At 46.6% G+C, this 13239-nt stretch overlaps 1 protein-coding gene across 7 annotated transcripts in view; it reads left to right on the forward strand.

The window, feature by feature from the left end:
• LDLRAD3 (low density lipoprotein receptor class A domain containing 3) overlaps positions 1-13239 on the forward strand; it is a 227311-nt gene that overhangs the window by 57392 nt on the left and 156680 nt on the right. For 6 of the 7 annotated variants that reach the window (XM_032488465.1, XM_032488467.1, XM_032488468.1 and 3 more), the window contains exon 2: positions 11591-11737. In XM_032488465.1, coding sequence (XP_032344356.1) covers positions 11660-11737 — 78 coding nt within the window. In that variant the 5' untranslated portion in view covers positions 11591-11659. Of the gene's footprint in view, positions 1-11590; positions 11738-13239 lie in introns of those variants that run through there. The other variant, XM_032488471.1, reaches the window with a different exon arrangement.

A 13239-nucleotide genomic window follows, 5' to 3' on the forward strand; every position in this document is an offset into this window, starting at 1 on the left:
AATATAAAAAAATGACACAAATGAATTTATTTACAAAACAGAAACAGATTCACAGACATAGAAAACAAACTTATGATGATAGGGTAGGGGGAGGCGGGGTTGGAGGTATAAATTTGGAGTTTGGGATTTGCAGATACTAACTACTATATATAAAATAGATAAACAGCAAGGTCCTACTGTATAGCACAGGGAACTATATTCAATACCTTGTGATAGCCTATAATGAAAAAGAAAATGAAAAGGAATATATATATGTATTTATGTATAACTGAATCACTGTGCTGTACACCAGAAATTAACACAATTGTAAACCAACAATACTTCAATTTAAAAAAAAAAGAATTTAGGGTCTGTGGGCTCCAGGGCTGACTTGAATGAGACCAGCTCTATAATCCCTCTTTCAGTTATAATTGGCTTTGTTTTCTGGGCCATCATAAACCTGGAGATCCTGAACAGGTTAGTCCGCCTGGTTTCAGCCCTTGTGTTTACCTGATCCGACAAATCGCTTGCAAAGGTGAGTTACTCACTCTGAAACCGGTGCTCATTCAGACGTGCAGGCTGAAGCGAGGGCTCCAGCAGTAAGTACTGCTTAATTCTGGCACTTGCTAGGTGTGCAAACATCATTTGCTCAAGAAGTCAGCTAATTCCCCGTGATGGAGGGCCTGTCATTGCACTGAGCGCTGAGGGAGGGTGCCTGCTTGAGCAGATTGTGGGAGCGGGACGGACCAGTTTAATGGATTAAGCTACTTAAGAACATTTTAAAAGATGCACCCATTAATATGTCTTCCCCTCTTGTTTGGTGGTAGCAGGCTGGCGTTTTTGATCTTCCTGGCAGAGGTCCCCTCCTAATCGGAAGTGATAAGCCAAACAGTCATTCATTTGCTGAGACATGATGGGAGATTGTGGCTCATCGGAGTGAACCAGAGAGCCCTGAATCCATAGGGAATGCGAGGCAGGTCTGACTCGTGGCCCTCAGGAGAGTGTGGGACCAGACATCTCTGCGGATGGCAGAGGAGGTCGGAGTTCTAAAGTGTGGAGGCAGGAATTGAGTCTCCTCCTGGGGCTGGAACCTGGATTCTCTGTCTAACTCCAGCCCTGCCCTCTGAGAGGCTGGCTGACCTCTGGGTCTTAGTTTCTTTGATTTTAAGAAGGAGGAACTACCTTCAGTACCTGCCTTGCAGGGATGTTTGCAGTTCTTCAGAGAAGGAGCTCTATGTAAATCCTGGGTATTATTTTTAAATGCTGAAGAATGTATCTAGGACAGGCAGATGGTGAGTATTTGCCTGCCGTGAGAACTGGGGGTGTGTCCACAGAAACAGGAATGAGTGAGTCAAGAGCTGGGAAGGGACTTGGATGTCATCTGTTACTGCCTTATTTTACACCTGGGGGAACTGAGGCCCAGGGAGATGGAGCCCCACACCCATATCCCAGCAGTGAATCCCATGTACCTTTCTCTTTGGCTGGCTTCATAACCATGTGATTTGGAAGGGTTAGTTCATGGTTATAGTTTGGCTGCCATTAAAGAGCCCTAGGAATGATCCAAGGAGGCCTAATTATTTCTTAGGAATGTTGGATCTTAGACTGTCACATTGTTACAAGGCCCAAGTTCATACTGATTGCTGTAGGACAGGCCAGTAAATCGAGGGACAAGTTGTTGGGGCAAGGAATAGTGACTTTATTCATAAAGCCAGCGGACCAAGAAGATGGTGGACTCGTGTCCCAAAGAACCATCTTACCTGAGTTAGAATTCAGGCTTCTTTTATACTAAAAGGGGGAGAGGGTGAAGTCAAACATTTCCTGGTTCTGGTCAGCCTCTGGAGGGGACATGTTTGTCCTTCTTGCAGTCATTCACAGGTGGGCCTGGTCAGGATGTTTCCTGTGAGCTAAACAAAGGTGTTTTAGCTTAACATTCATTACCTGAGAGGCAGGGTTCCCAGAGATGGGCCATTATGTATAATTTAAGCTTATAGGCAGTACAGTATCCCTTTAGTGATTAACTTGTAGCAGAAACAATAGAAAACAAAAGTTAAAGTAAAAGAAACAGATCCAGTATGGAGTCAGGTTTGTTCTTCCCTAGTGCAGTATGTTAGAAAAGACACAGCCAGGGTCGCATTGTGAACCTTAGCTATGTTCTTAAAACCTGGGGACTATCCCCAAAGTCTGCTTATTTGGACCTAAGTGACCTTTGCCACCCTCATCGGTGCAGAGAGGCAGAGAGAGAAAAGGGACCCAGCCTTGTCTGAGTTACCACTGCAGTTCCAGCTCTGTGAAGACGATCAGGGATGATATGGAGGGCAGGAAGGGGCAGCAAATACTAATACTGTTGATTAAATGCCAAGTATATGCCACCCACTGTTATATTTAATTTATCCCTCTATTTTATATCTATCTGTTTATACACACATATATATATATATACATATAATAGGTATTATTTTATATCCGTCCATCCCTCAACAAACCTGACAGGGAGATAGGGTCACCTGTTTCACAAATGGAGAATTCAAGCTCAGAGAGGGTAACGCACTTGTCTGAAGTCACACAGCTAGTCACAGTGATAAGCGAATGGGCCATTGGGTGATTGTGCTGGGGCTTACCGAATCAGCCTTGGCTGCCCTGGCTCACTCCCCATTCGCTCCGCCCCCTGCAGCCTGTGTTGGTGGGGAGGCAGATGGCATGGACTATTCTGAGAAAGATGGCTTTCCCGTGGCTTTTTCCCACCCCGACGTTGCAGGGAGTTAGTATTTAAAAAATATCTGACCTTCTGGCTGGGCCTTGCTATTTTTATTTCTGGAATGTCATGCTTAATAAGTTGGGTGGGTAAATCTGTCTTGTGAGATGTGTTTATTTTTTTCCTCCACAATCCACTTCTGCTCTACAACTGTTGCTGCCTTTCAGAAAATGATAAGAGTTCACAATAGACCAAATCTCTCAGATGGATGTCCTTGCATTTTTTTCTCAATACGAACACTTGCTCCCTTTTATCTCTCCTCCTTTTATAGTTGATGGGGATTTTGATGCTAGAACATTAGCAGTAAATGGTTCCATATGTCTTTCATAGACTTCCCTCAAATATTAGCATAATATTTGTTCTTTGTAACGAATTTTATTAATGAAACTTTTTTTAAGGTTGAAAAAAAGGACCGAGATTAACAGAAAGAAAGCCTGTGTGCCTTCTATCCCGCTCCACTGAATTCTCTGATATTTTGTCAGATTGAAACAAAGAACTCTTACAGTTGAAGTTCATTGTGTGCCCCTCTGATCCCATCTGACAGAGGGTAACCACTATCCTGCGTTTGCTATTTTCCTTTCCTGCACGTTTTCAAAAACACTTTCACTTCTGGATGTATTCGTTCAAGTAGTATGTTTTTCAAGCTTGATTAAGTGCTGTTCTGCAACTTGCTTTTTTCATTAAGCATTAGGTTTCTCAGATTGATCCATGGTGATTCATGCCACCCCAGCTCATCAAACTGCTGCCTTGGGGAGTATTCCATTGTGTGAATGGACTCGAGTTTTTGTCCATTCTCCTTTTGATGAACGTGTGTCTTGCAGTTTTGTGTTACAGCAGTGCCACGGTGAATGTTCTCTTGCCATTGTCTTGTACGTGCTCCCCCCCAGGCCTGGGGTGTGTCCCAGAAGAGGACTGGCTGGGGTAAAGTGTAGGCACGTCTTCCACTTTACTGGGAGTTGCCTGAATTGCTCTTCCAAGTTACTTCATCACGTGCAGCCTGTGAGCTCATGTTGTACCCCATCATCTCGCCACTTGAGAATGGCAGACTGCAAATTTTTGCAAGTCTGATGGGTGTGAAAGAAAACTTCCTCGTTTCATTAATCATTCTCTGATGACAAGTGAGGCTGAGATTGTCTGAAGTGGCTGAGTTTTCTCCTCAGTGAACGTATCTGTTCATTCCTATGCCCCGACCAGTTTTCTATTGGGTGTCATATTTTTTTTTCAGTATTTTTAACCATTTTATTTATTTATTTTATTAAAAAAATTTTAATTGAAGTATAGTCAGTTACAATGTGTCAATTTCTGGTGTACAGCACAATGTCCCAGTCATATATATATATATACACACACACATACATATATTCATTTTCATATTCTTTTTCATTAAAGGTTATTACAAGATATTGAATATAGTTCCCAGTGCTATACAGAAGAAATATGTTTTTATTTATTTTTATATGTAATAGTTAACCTTTGCAAATCTCAAACTCCCAAATTTATCCCTTCCCACCCCCTTTCCTCTGGTAACCATAAGATTGTTTACTTTATCTGGAATTCTGTTTCTGTTTTGTAGGTGAGTTCATTAGTGTCCTCTTCTTTCTGTTTTTAGATTCCACATATGAATGATATCATATGGTATTTTTCTTTCTCTTTCTGACTATCTTCACTTAGAATGACGATATCCAGGTCCATCCATGTTGCTGCAAATGGCATTATTTTATTATTTTTTATCGCTGAGTAGTATTCGATTGTATAAATATACCACAACTACTTTACCCAGTCATCTGTTGATGGACATTTAGGCTGTTTCCATGTCTGGGCTATTGTAAATAGTGCTTATCTAGAATAGACTTTGATGGTAGGGGACACTAACTTTGAATCTCAGTCAAATATCACCTTCCCCATTCCCCCCAAAAAAGAATTCCATTCTATTCATTTATAGATCTGTGTTACAGAAAATTGTTCTCAATTATTATAGTAATATTTTGAATTTCATCAATAAAAATTTTGTGGAATATTGTTTCTTCTGGTCTTATATAAATATCAGTGTAATATGTGTTATTTGGCCTCCTGATCTGCACAACCTAAAATATTTATTATTTAGCCTAAAAAGTTTGCAGACCCCTATTCTAGCTGTATGTCATTGGGCAGGTTACTTCTTCCATCTGTTTCCTTGTCTGTAAAATGGGCATAGTGTCTATTTCATAGGGTTATTGTGAAGGCAGAAAATGAGAACGAATGTTAAACTCTTGCCAGGTGTTAATAGCTTCAATAGATGTTAAGTTTTCCTTGGTGAAAAGTCAGTGATCAACTTCTTAAGGGCTGTTAAGGGGCGCCTAGGAGGGATAGCAGCCAGGGTTGGGTGGGGCTCAGAGCTCACCTTGGAGAATTAGCTTCAGGGGTAACATCTCCCAGTGTTGCTATCCAGCCCGAGCTGTGGACCTTGGACCTTGCAAGGGCTGCATCCTGACAGCTCTGCAAATCCCCACAATGTTAATGCCCCTTGGACATAATTTTCCTCATGAAATGCAATGAAGCATAACTGAAAAAATGAAATTAACAGCTTCGGGCCCTTAATAAGGCTATAAATACAGTACAAAAATAATTTATAAAGCTATTTCCTGGTGAAGAACTGTCCTTTTCCTAGACCTCTTCACTTTCTCTTTGCTTGCCTTATTAATACAAGCTAGCCACTGGCTTTCTTTGCTAACTCATCTCAAGAAGGAAACAAGGCATTTGTCATTTTGTAACGGTCGCCGCTTCACAGTCAGGCAGGCTGTGGGAAGTGTGGATGCTGAGAGGACAGCTAGGCTCACTCACTGTCCCAGGCGACTTCCTCCATCCATAAACTGTTCCTGCAGGAAGATGACACCCGATCTTCCTTCAGGGTCAGTGTAAATATAATACACTGTATTCGTAAATAGGAGATCTGTGTAAATACGGAAACCTGTGAATGCCGAGGGTAAGCATTCTGGGGCTGAATCCATGAGCCATTTTATAACTTCTCACCAATGTCCCTGGGCTATATCTTCCTTCTACAGGTGAGTAAACTGAGACTGAGGTTCCTGGAATGAGCTCGCAGGGTGGGCAGGGCAGTGTGTAGCGTCTAGACAGGGCTGGAGACCGGCTCTGCTTACGTGCTTGGAGACAGAGGCTCATCATCCTCACTCCAGCTCAGACATCCACTCATGGCTGCTCCCACCCCCCCACCCCTGCCATGACAGCCAGGATGCTCCCCAGGGCACAGCTCTTGTGGGAAGCAGTTGGTTTGATGAAAACCAAATGGCTCTGGGAAGTGCTCAGGACAGACGTCTCTGGTTCCATTCGACAGCGGTAACCACCACTTGGAGCAGTCTGGGGTTGAAGGGATTTTCCAGGGATGTTTACAAACAAATCGTGGCAGACCCGCTCACTTGGTGCTTTACATGTGCCCGTGCGTGCAACGTGTGCGTGTGTTTGAAGGAGCAAGTCAAAGGGAAAACAGATTGGTTTTCAGTGGCCTGGTAACGTTATGTTTGTTGGCACCAGACAGTGGGAAGAGGTGTATTAATTCTCCAGGGAGGTTTTAGGGAAGATCTAGTTGGGATCTGCAAAGTGGAACTCTAAAGCCGAACGTGTGTCTGTAAATGTGTGTGTGTGTCTTGCTTTGTTGTTCATGGAGCCTGCAGACCGGATGGTCCAGAAGTGGAGGATAAAAACGAAGGTGATTGGGCAGCAATCTGCAAGCAGGGTCTGTTGATAGTTTGCAGATGCCAAGTCTGTATTGCATCACGATAAGGGGTGACCTCAGTGGGAGAAGATGAGCGGAGGGAGGAGGAGAATGAGGAAGTCTCCAGCCGGCGGAATAGAATTCCCATTGCTCAGCTGGAAAAATCAGCATTGCCTACTGCCTGTTCTTCTGTTCCAGGAGGAGCAGGATGCAGCAGCTGTCTTGAGTTTTGGCAGTGCCCCCTCATCACATAGAAATTTGTGGGTGCCAGAGATTTTGGAAGAGGCTCCTGCAGCAAGCTGCATGCTTTTGCCCAATGGGGGAGGATTTGGATTTTTTTTTTTTCATTCTTGGTGCAGATGGTGTAGTTATTTTAAGTAAGTGATGTGCTGCTGCAGTGAAAATGGGCAACTCTTTTTCATTTTTCAGCTTAATGAAAAAAGAGAAAGGAGAAGGAGAAACCTTAGCTAGCCAACTTCGTGCTAATGCTTGTCTTTTTTGGATTCTAAATGTGTCCCAAGACACTGAGATGGGATAAATATTTCAGCCACTAGAAAGTCCTACTGTCGGGCTGAAAAGATTTCTAACCTCTTTTAAAGCAGACAGGGTAGTAATTTATTTGCACAAATCCAGACACCCCCATGTCCCTTATTTTTAACCATGTATGTTCAGATCCTGCTCACCTTCTAGGGGTTTGAGGCAGGGGTAGATGGAACTTTCCAAGGAAAAGTGTGAGAGATGGGGATAAATCAGTAACTAAACACTTGGTTTTCTTCTGAGAGTGATCACAAATATTTGTTGAGAACCCACTGAGCGCTAGGTGCCCAGGATGCAGAGCTACTAAGCAAAGCAATGCCCTTCTGCCTTTGGGAGTGTGAAGTCTGGTGGGGAGATAGTTACAGATTCATTGGTAAGCACAAGTTGGAATGAGGGAAAACAGAGGACACCACCAGAGTGAAAAACAGAGGAGCCAGCTTTAGATTGAATGTCAACGAAGAAATCTGAGGAAGTGATACGAAACTCAGGTCGGAAGGAGGAAGTTATTAGCCAGATGCACTAGCTTGCTAGGGCTGCCATGGCAAGGTGCCACGGAGACTGGGTGACTTAAACAACAGAAATAGATTTTCTCATGATTCTGAGAGCTGGAACTCTGAGATCAAGGTATTGGCAGGGTTGGTTTCTTCTGAGGCCTCCCCCCTTGACTTGCAGACAGCCGTCTTCTCCCGGAGTCTTCATGTGATCTTTCCCCTGTACCAGTCTGTGTCCTAATCTCCTCTTTTTATAAGGACACCAGTCGGATTGGAGTAGGGCCAACTCTAATGACCTCATTTTAACTTCATCACCTCTTAAAAGGCCCTGTCTCCCAATGCAGTCACATTCTGAGGTCCTGGGGGTTAGGACTTGAACATATGAATTTGTGGGGGGGACACAGTTCAGCCCTTAACACCCTAAACACCAGGTGAAATGTGCACGGAAGAATCGTAGTCAGTGGACAGCGTGTGAGGGGCACTGACTGCGGGGAGGACATTGTGTTCTAGGAGGTGGCTGGAATGAGGTTGTAGAGGTAGGCAGGGGCCTGATCACGCCGGACTTCGTAAACCATGGCAGGAGTTTTAGATTTATTATGTAGAGTTAAAGGAACCATCAGTAGCATTTGAAATCTCCCTCTGCTATGAGGAACTGGGCTGGGGGGTGGTGAGAAGTGAAAGTTGGAAGGTTGATATAAGCCGGGATGTCTCAGTGGCTCTCCTGACATTTCAGGCTGGGTGCTGCTTTGTTTGAGGGGCTGCCCTGCGCAATGCAGGTGTGGAGCCACACAACCGAAAATGTCTCCAGGCGCTGCTGTACGTCCCCTGGGGGGAAAAATTGCCTCCTGTTGAGAACCACTGGTTTAAAGGGGGCAGGAGGTCCTTGTGCCTTGGATTGGATGGTGCCAGTTTAGTGAAACACCTTAGATGGGTTTGAGAAAGATTTCTGAAGACAGAGTCAACAGGATTAACCTCTCTTTGTCTCATGCTTTTTTATTTTATTTTATTTTTTATTGAAGTGTAGTTGATTTACAATGTTAGTTTCAGGTATACAGCAAAACGATTCAGTTACACATATATATTTTTTTCTTTTCAGATTCTTTTCCATTATATGTTATTACAAGAATTGAATATAGTTCCCTGTGCTCTGCCGTAGGTCCTTGTTGTCTATCTATTTTATATATAGTAATCCCAACAACTCACGGACAAAGAAAACAAACTATGGTTACCAAAGGGGAAAGGGCAGGGGAGGGATAAATTAGGAGTTTGGGATTAACAGATGCTTCATGCTTTTAGTTTGGTGATATCATCAGTTCCCTAAAGCACAAGGCTCTGCGCCCCCTGCATGCGTGATGGAGTTGCTCAGATGCGCGCAAAGAGTGCCTCTCTGGGCTATCATTCACCCCCTGGGGACTCGTGCTCCTGCCGTAAAGCACTGTGAGCCCGTGGCTGGCAGGACCCCCTGTGACTAACCCACGTGGTTTTTAGTCACCCTTCTACTTGTCAAGCCCCGCCAGCCGCTCGACTCACAGAGCAAGCTCTTTGGAATCTAATCTGGCCAATTTTCTGGCTCCAGAAACCTGTTTATCAGAATAAGATTTCACAGTTTCAGTGACTTTTCCAAGGGGGCTTGCCTTCAAGGAGCTAGCTCTGCAAAAGCAAGTGTAAATGATTTCCGAATAAAATGAAAGCAGTTAATGTTCTGGAGCCACGAAGAGTTCAGTGCTTGCTGGTGGAGCCCAGAGCAGCTGTTAGGAAAGAGGTGAACCGTGTAGGTTTTCGGAGTTGTGTGTGGTGTGTCATGCCAGGATCCAGCACCTGGCTGTTCTTCTAGCCTTCTCTCCTGTGACCCACCCCCTTCCAGCGTCTTGAGCCTCTGCCTAGAGGTGGTGGGCTGGTTTCACGTCCTTTTCAGGGTTGGTGGTGGTTTTCTCAAGTCTGGTCTGATATTGAGGATGGGCTCCATGGACAGAGTCCTGTGATTAGTGATGTCTGACTTGGAGGTAGAACTGGGGAGACAGGAGGATGATATGTTCGCAGGTCCTATCAGAGCTGTGTGTTTTTTAATTCTGTACCCTTTGTGCTCTGGGCTGAGCCTTCCCGCCCTGGTCCTTGCCGTCTTTCTGTGGGCGTGAAGGTCCCTTAACATTTCATCTCTGTATCTAGCAACACTCACTGCAAATATCACCTCTTTCTTGTGACCTTTCTTTGATGCCTTGAATTTTGACTTTATCTTAAGAACACTGAGGAACCATTCAGTGGCTTTTTAAAGTCAAGAAGTGCCATGATCGATTTACTCCTTAGAGAAAGTTCCCTCTGATCACAGAGGGGGATTGAGGGGGAAGCAGGGATCGCTTGTGGCAGTGGCCCTGGTAAGAGATGGCCATTTGGGCTGCTGTCACGGCTGCGGCAGAGGAGACTAGCCTGCAGGACTGGGTGATTGGCCATCGCAGAGGGTGCCTGAGTGAGGAGGGGACAAGGGAGGTTTTGTAGGAGCCTGGTGTGGGTAGTTGGGGCTGGATGAGGCCCTCATGTAGCTGCTCCTCTGGAACTCTTTGGTGCACCATGCCAGCTCATTTTCGGTAGGGTGTTTGTGTACTTTATGAATTCAGTGCAGTGGGGCTGACGGTCTGCAAGGACTACTCATGGCATCTGGGCTGATGTGGTACTGCTTCCTATGGCTGCGTCCTTTCCGGTTGGCTGCCCACTTGTTCCAGTTGTAAAATATTTTTAGTGTCACCCCTGTAGTACTTAAGCCATACAACAGGATGAGAATTCATTTCTCCTTGGAGAAGTCAGGGAACACTTCAGAGGGAGAGTGACGTGGAAGCTGTAAGCTAACGGGTGTGTAGGGGTTTACCGGGAGACCCGGTGGGTTGAAGGGCATTCCAGGTAGAAATAATGGTGCATGTAAAGGACAGTGGTGTGAAAGAAGCTGTGATGTCAGGGGTCTGGCAAGGCTGGTGGAAGAGGACCATGGACCACGGGCCCTGCTCTTCTCCCACTACCTGCAGGCAGGTCTGGACACCTCTCCTAGGACGTGGTGATTACGTCATTAGTGTACCCTTGTACCTTTCCAGCCCAGAGGAAGGAGCTCTAGCTTCCATCTCTGCATCTTTAGCATCTAATCCAAGTGTCTGGTCGTAAATGTTCAATAAATGCTTATTGAAGACTCAGGAGGGAGCCCTGGAGGGACTGGCCTTTTTTTTCTCATTTTCTCCTAAGACTGTTTGACTTCCTTATGGCTCCTGACCTCCCGGCCGTTTATCATACGGCTCAGATGGATCAGGTTGATCAGATTCGGGCCCCTTGACAGTCTGCACCTGGGTCCACTGGTACATGAATCCAGCACTGCTGCCCCATGGTCTTGGCCTTCCTTGTTTGCTTTCCAGCCTAAGAGCTGGCTCTTTGGGGTGAGGGCCTTGCATTCTGTAACTGTGTTCAGTGGGGTTCAGTCTAAACCTTGGGGCTCAGTGCCAAACCTCCAGGAACTCTTGGCAGGCAGTCCAGGGACCCTGGTACCCTCGTGGGGGTTAGAAGGCGTAAGCTGAAGTTTCAGTCTGGCCTTTTCTCCCCCTGTGACCTCAGGCAGGTCAGTGTTGTGGGCTGGGGCCCCAGTTTCCCAAGGCGAAATTATCTCCCAGTGTTCCTGCTGACTTGGCCCAAGTTCAAGGATTCTGTGATTAGAGGGCCACAGAATCTAAGACCTGGAAGAAACCTGTAGTTCCCACTGTTGGAGGCTCTGGGAGTCCCACGCTTACTTCTGTCTTGGAACTTTCATTTTTAGCCACTGTTGATGACCAGAAAAGAAAGTGTGGGTTTTTCCAACCAAGTTTTTTGACAGAGGGAGAAGAAAGGATCATGAGCACCCATTGTGGGCTAAGCACCAGCTCTGGGCTTTCCCTCTGTTTATTTAGTCGTCTCAGAATCTCCAGGGGTGGTTTAGGGCAGATTGTGAGTCTATTTCACAGATGAGGAAACTGAGGTCCAGAGAGGTGAAGTCACCACCGGAAGCCTCATGTACACACCTGTGTTGAACAAGAGCCTGTTCCGTTGTGGGGGCGTCGGGTCCTGGCCACTTTGGCCGCACTGTCTGACCTCCCTGTCCCCTCTCTCCTACAGAGAGCCAGCTGCTCCCTGGGAACAATTTCACCAACGAGTGCAACATTCCAGGCAACTTCATGTGCAGCAATGGCCGGTGCATCCCCGGCTCCTGGCAGTGTGACGGGCTGCCCGACTGCTTCGACAAGAGCGATGAGAAGGAATGCCGTGAGTGGCCCTTTCCTGGGGGCTTCAGGGGTAGGGACGCAGCCCTGGGGCTTCGTGGAGGAGTTCTGGGTCTGGCTCAGCCCTGCACACTCTGCTACAGTCTGAGGGGCCGGGGCCCAGGGCCAGCAGTCCTGCCCTCTCTGCCTGTGGCTCTGTCTCAGAGCAGCATGGCCTGTGCAGAAACGGGGGGACAGAGGACCCTTCCACCAGGTTCTACTCACCCCCACCCTGGGGTCCTCTCACTACCTTCACTTTACACGCCAGAATTCTGAGCCCCCAGAGGTCACGTAGCTTCAGCATCTCCTAACCAGCAAGCAGCCGACTGGAATTTGAACCTGGGGCTGCCTGACTCCAAGGCCCCAGCTGGAAACCACGTACACATGTTCTACTTTGTGCAGTGGTCTTGACGATGAAATAAGCTGGAGCGTCAGGTTAAGTACCCAGCACGGAGTTGGTACCGACTCGGTAGTAATTTGCTTCCCTCCACCTGCTCTCTTCTCTACCAGTCTGGCCTGGGCATCAGCTTTGAATGGGCACCCTCAGGGCCGAGGTTCTTTCTCATCCTCCCCACCCCTCTCCTTCTTCAGCCTCTTTCCTGTTTTGCGCCCCTGAAATCTGCGTGGGATTTGGGTCAATGGTGATCTGCAAGAAAGGAGGCACCTGGGATGTGAGCAGAGGGGCGTCCAGGGTGAGGAATGATCATCCTCCCTGCCCCGAGGAGGCGTATTTCTCTTCCTTGCCAGAGTTCGGTGCTGCAGGGTGAGCTGGGCTGTGGCCGGCGGGCCGGCAGGAAGCACACCCTGGGGGCGCTGGGCACGGGGTTGTCTGGTGCCCGGGGACCACACAACTGGACAATGATTCTTGGCTCTTTCCTGGGCTTTGGGCACCAGGCCACAGGGCCTCTCGGAGCAGAGAACTATGTGTTCTGGCTCTAAATCTTCTGTCTTTCTGGAAGCCAGCTGAGGAAATGAGGAGAGGATGATAATTTGAACTTTTAACATAACTGTTACTGGGATTTGAGGCTCAGTCTGCTGACGCACGGGAAGGAGCACTGGGCTTGGGCCCCACCTCGAGAGCCAGTCCTCTGCTCTCGTGATGTGCTCCCTCTGAGACTGACCCCTCTCTCCTCTGTCCAAGGGGTCCTGTCTCCCTGCTGCCTGCCCCGACTCTGCAGGGAAATTTGGGGATGGGATGGGCTGCGTATGTTACCTTGTGGGAAATACTTCATTTTGTTGGTTGTGGAGGGCTTCTTCTGAATAGCTCGTTCTGCATAATGCATTTTTAATCTCGCAGAATTGGAAAAAAAATATTAGGTGTATTTCAGCTTTCTCTGTTTCTAGCCTGGCTTCGAAATTGCTAGAAACGGAACGTTTGTAATTTGAGTTTCAAATGAGATAGTATGTGTCAACCCTATAATCTGTCCAGTTGAGAGCATTATTAAACCCTCTGAATACGTGAAACGATCATTTTCAGAATATGGTGTGTATTTGAACTCCAGTAAA

The sequence above is a fragment of the Camelus ferus genome, chromosome 10 (assembly GCF_009834535.1).
Source record: "Camelus ferus isolate YT-003-E chromosome 10, BCGSAC_Cfer_1.0, whole genome shotgun sequence".
Classification (NCBI taxonomy): domain Eukaryota; kingdom Metazoa; phylum Chordata; class Mammalia; order Artiodactyla; family Camelidae; genus Camelus; species Camelus ferus.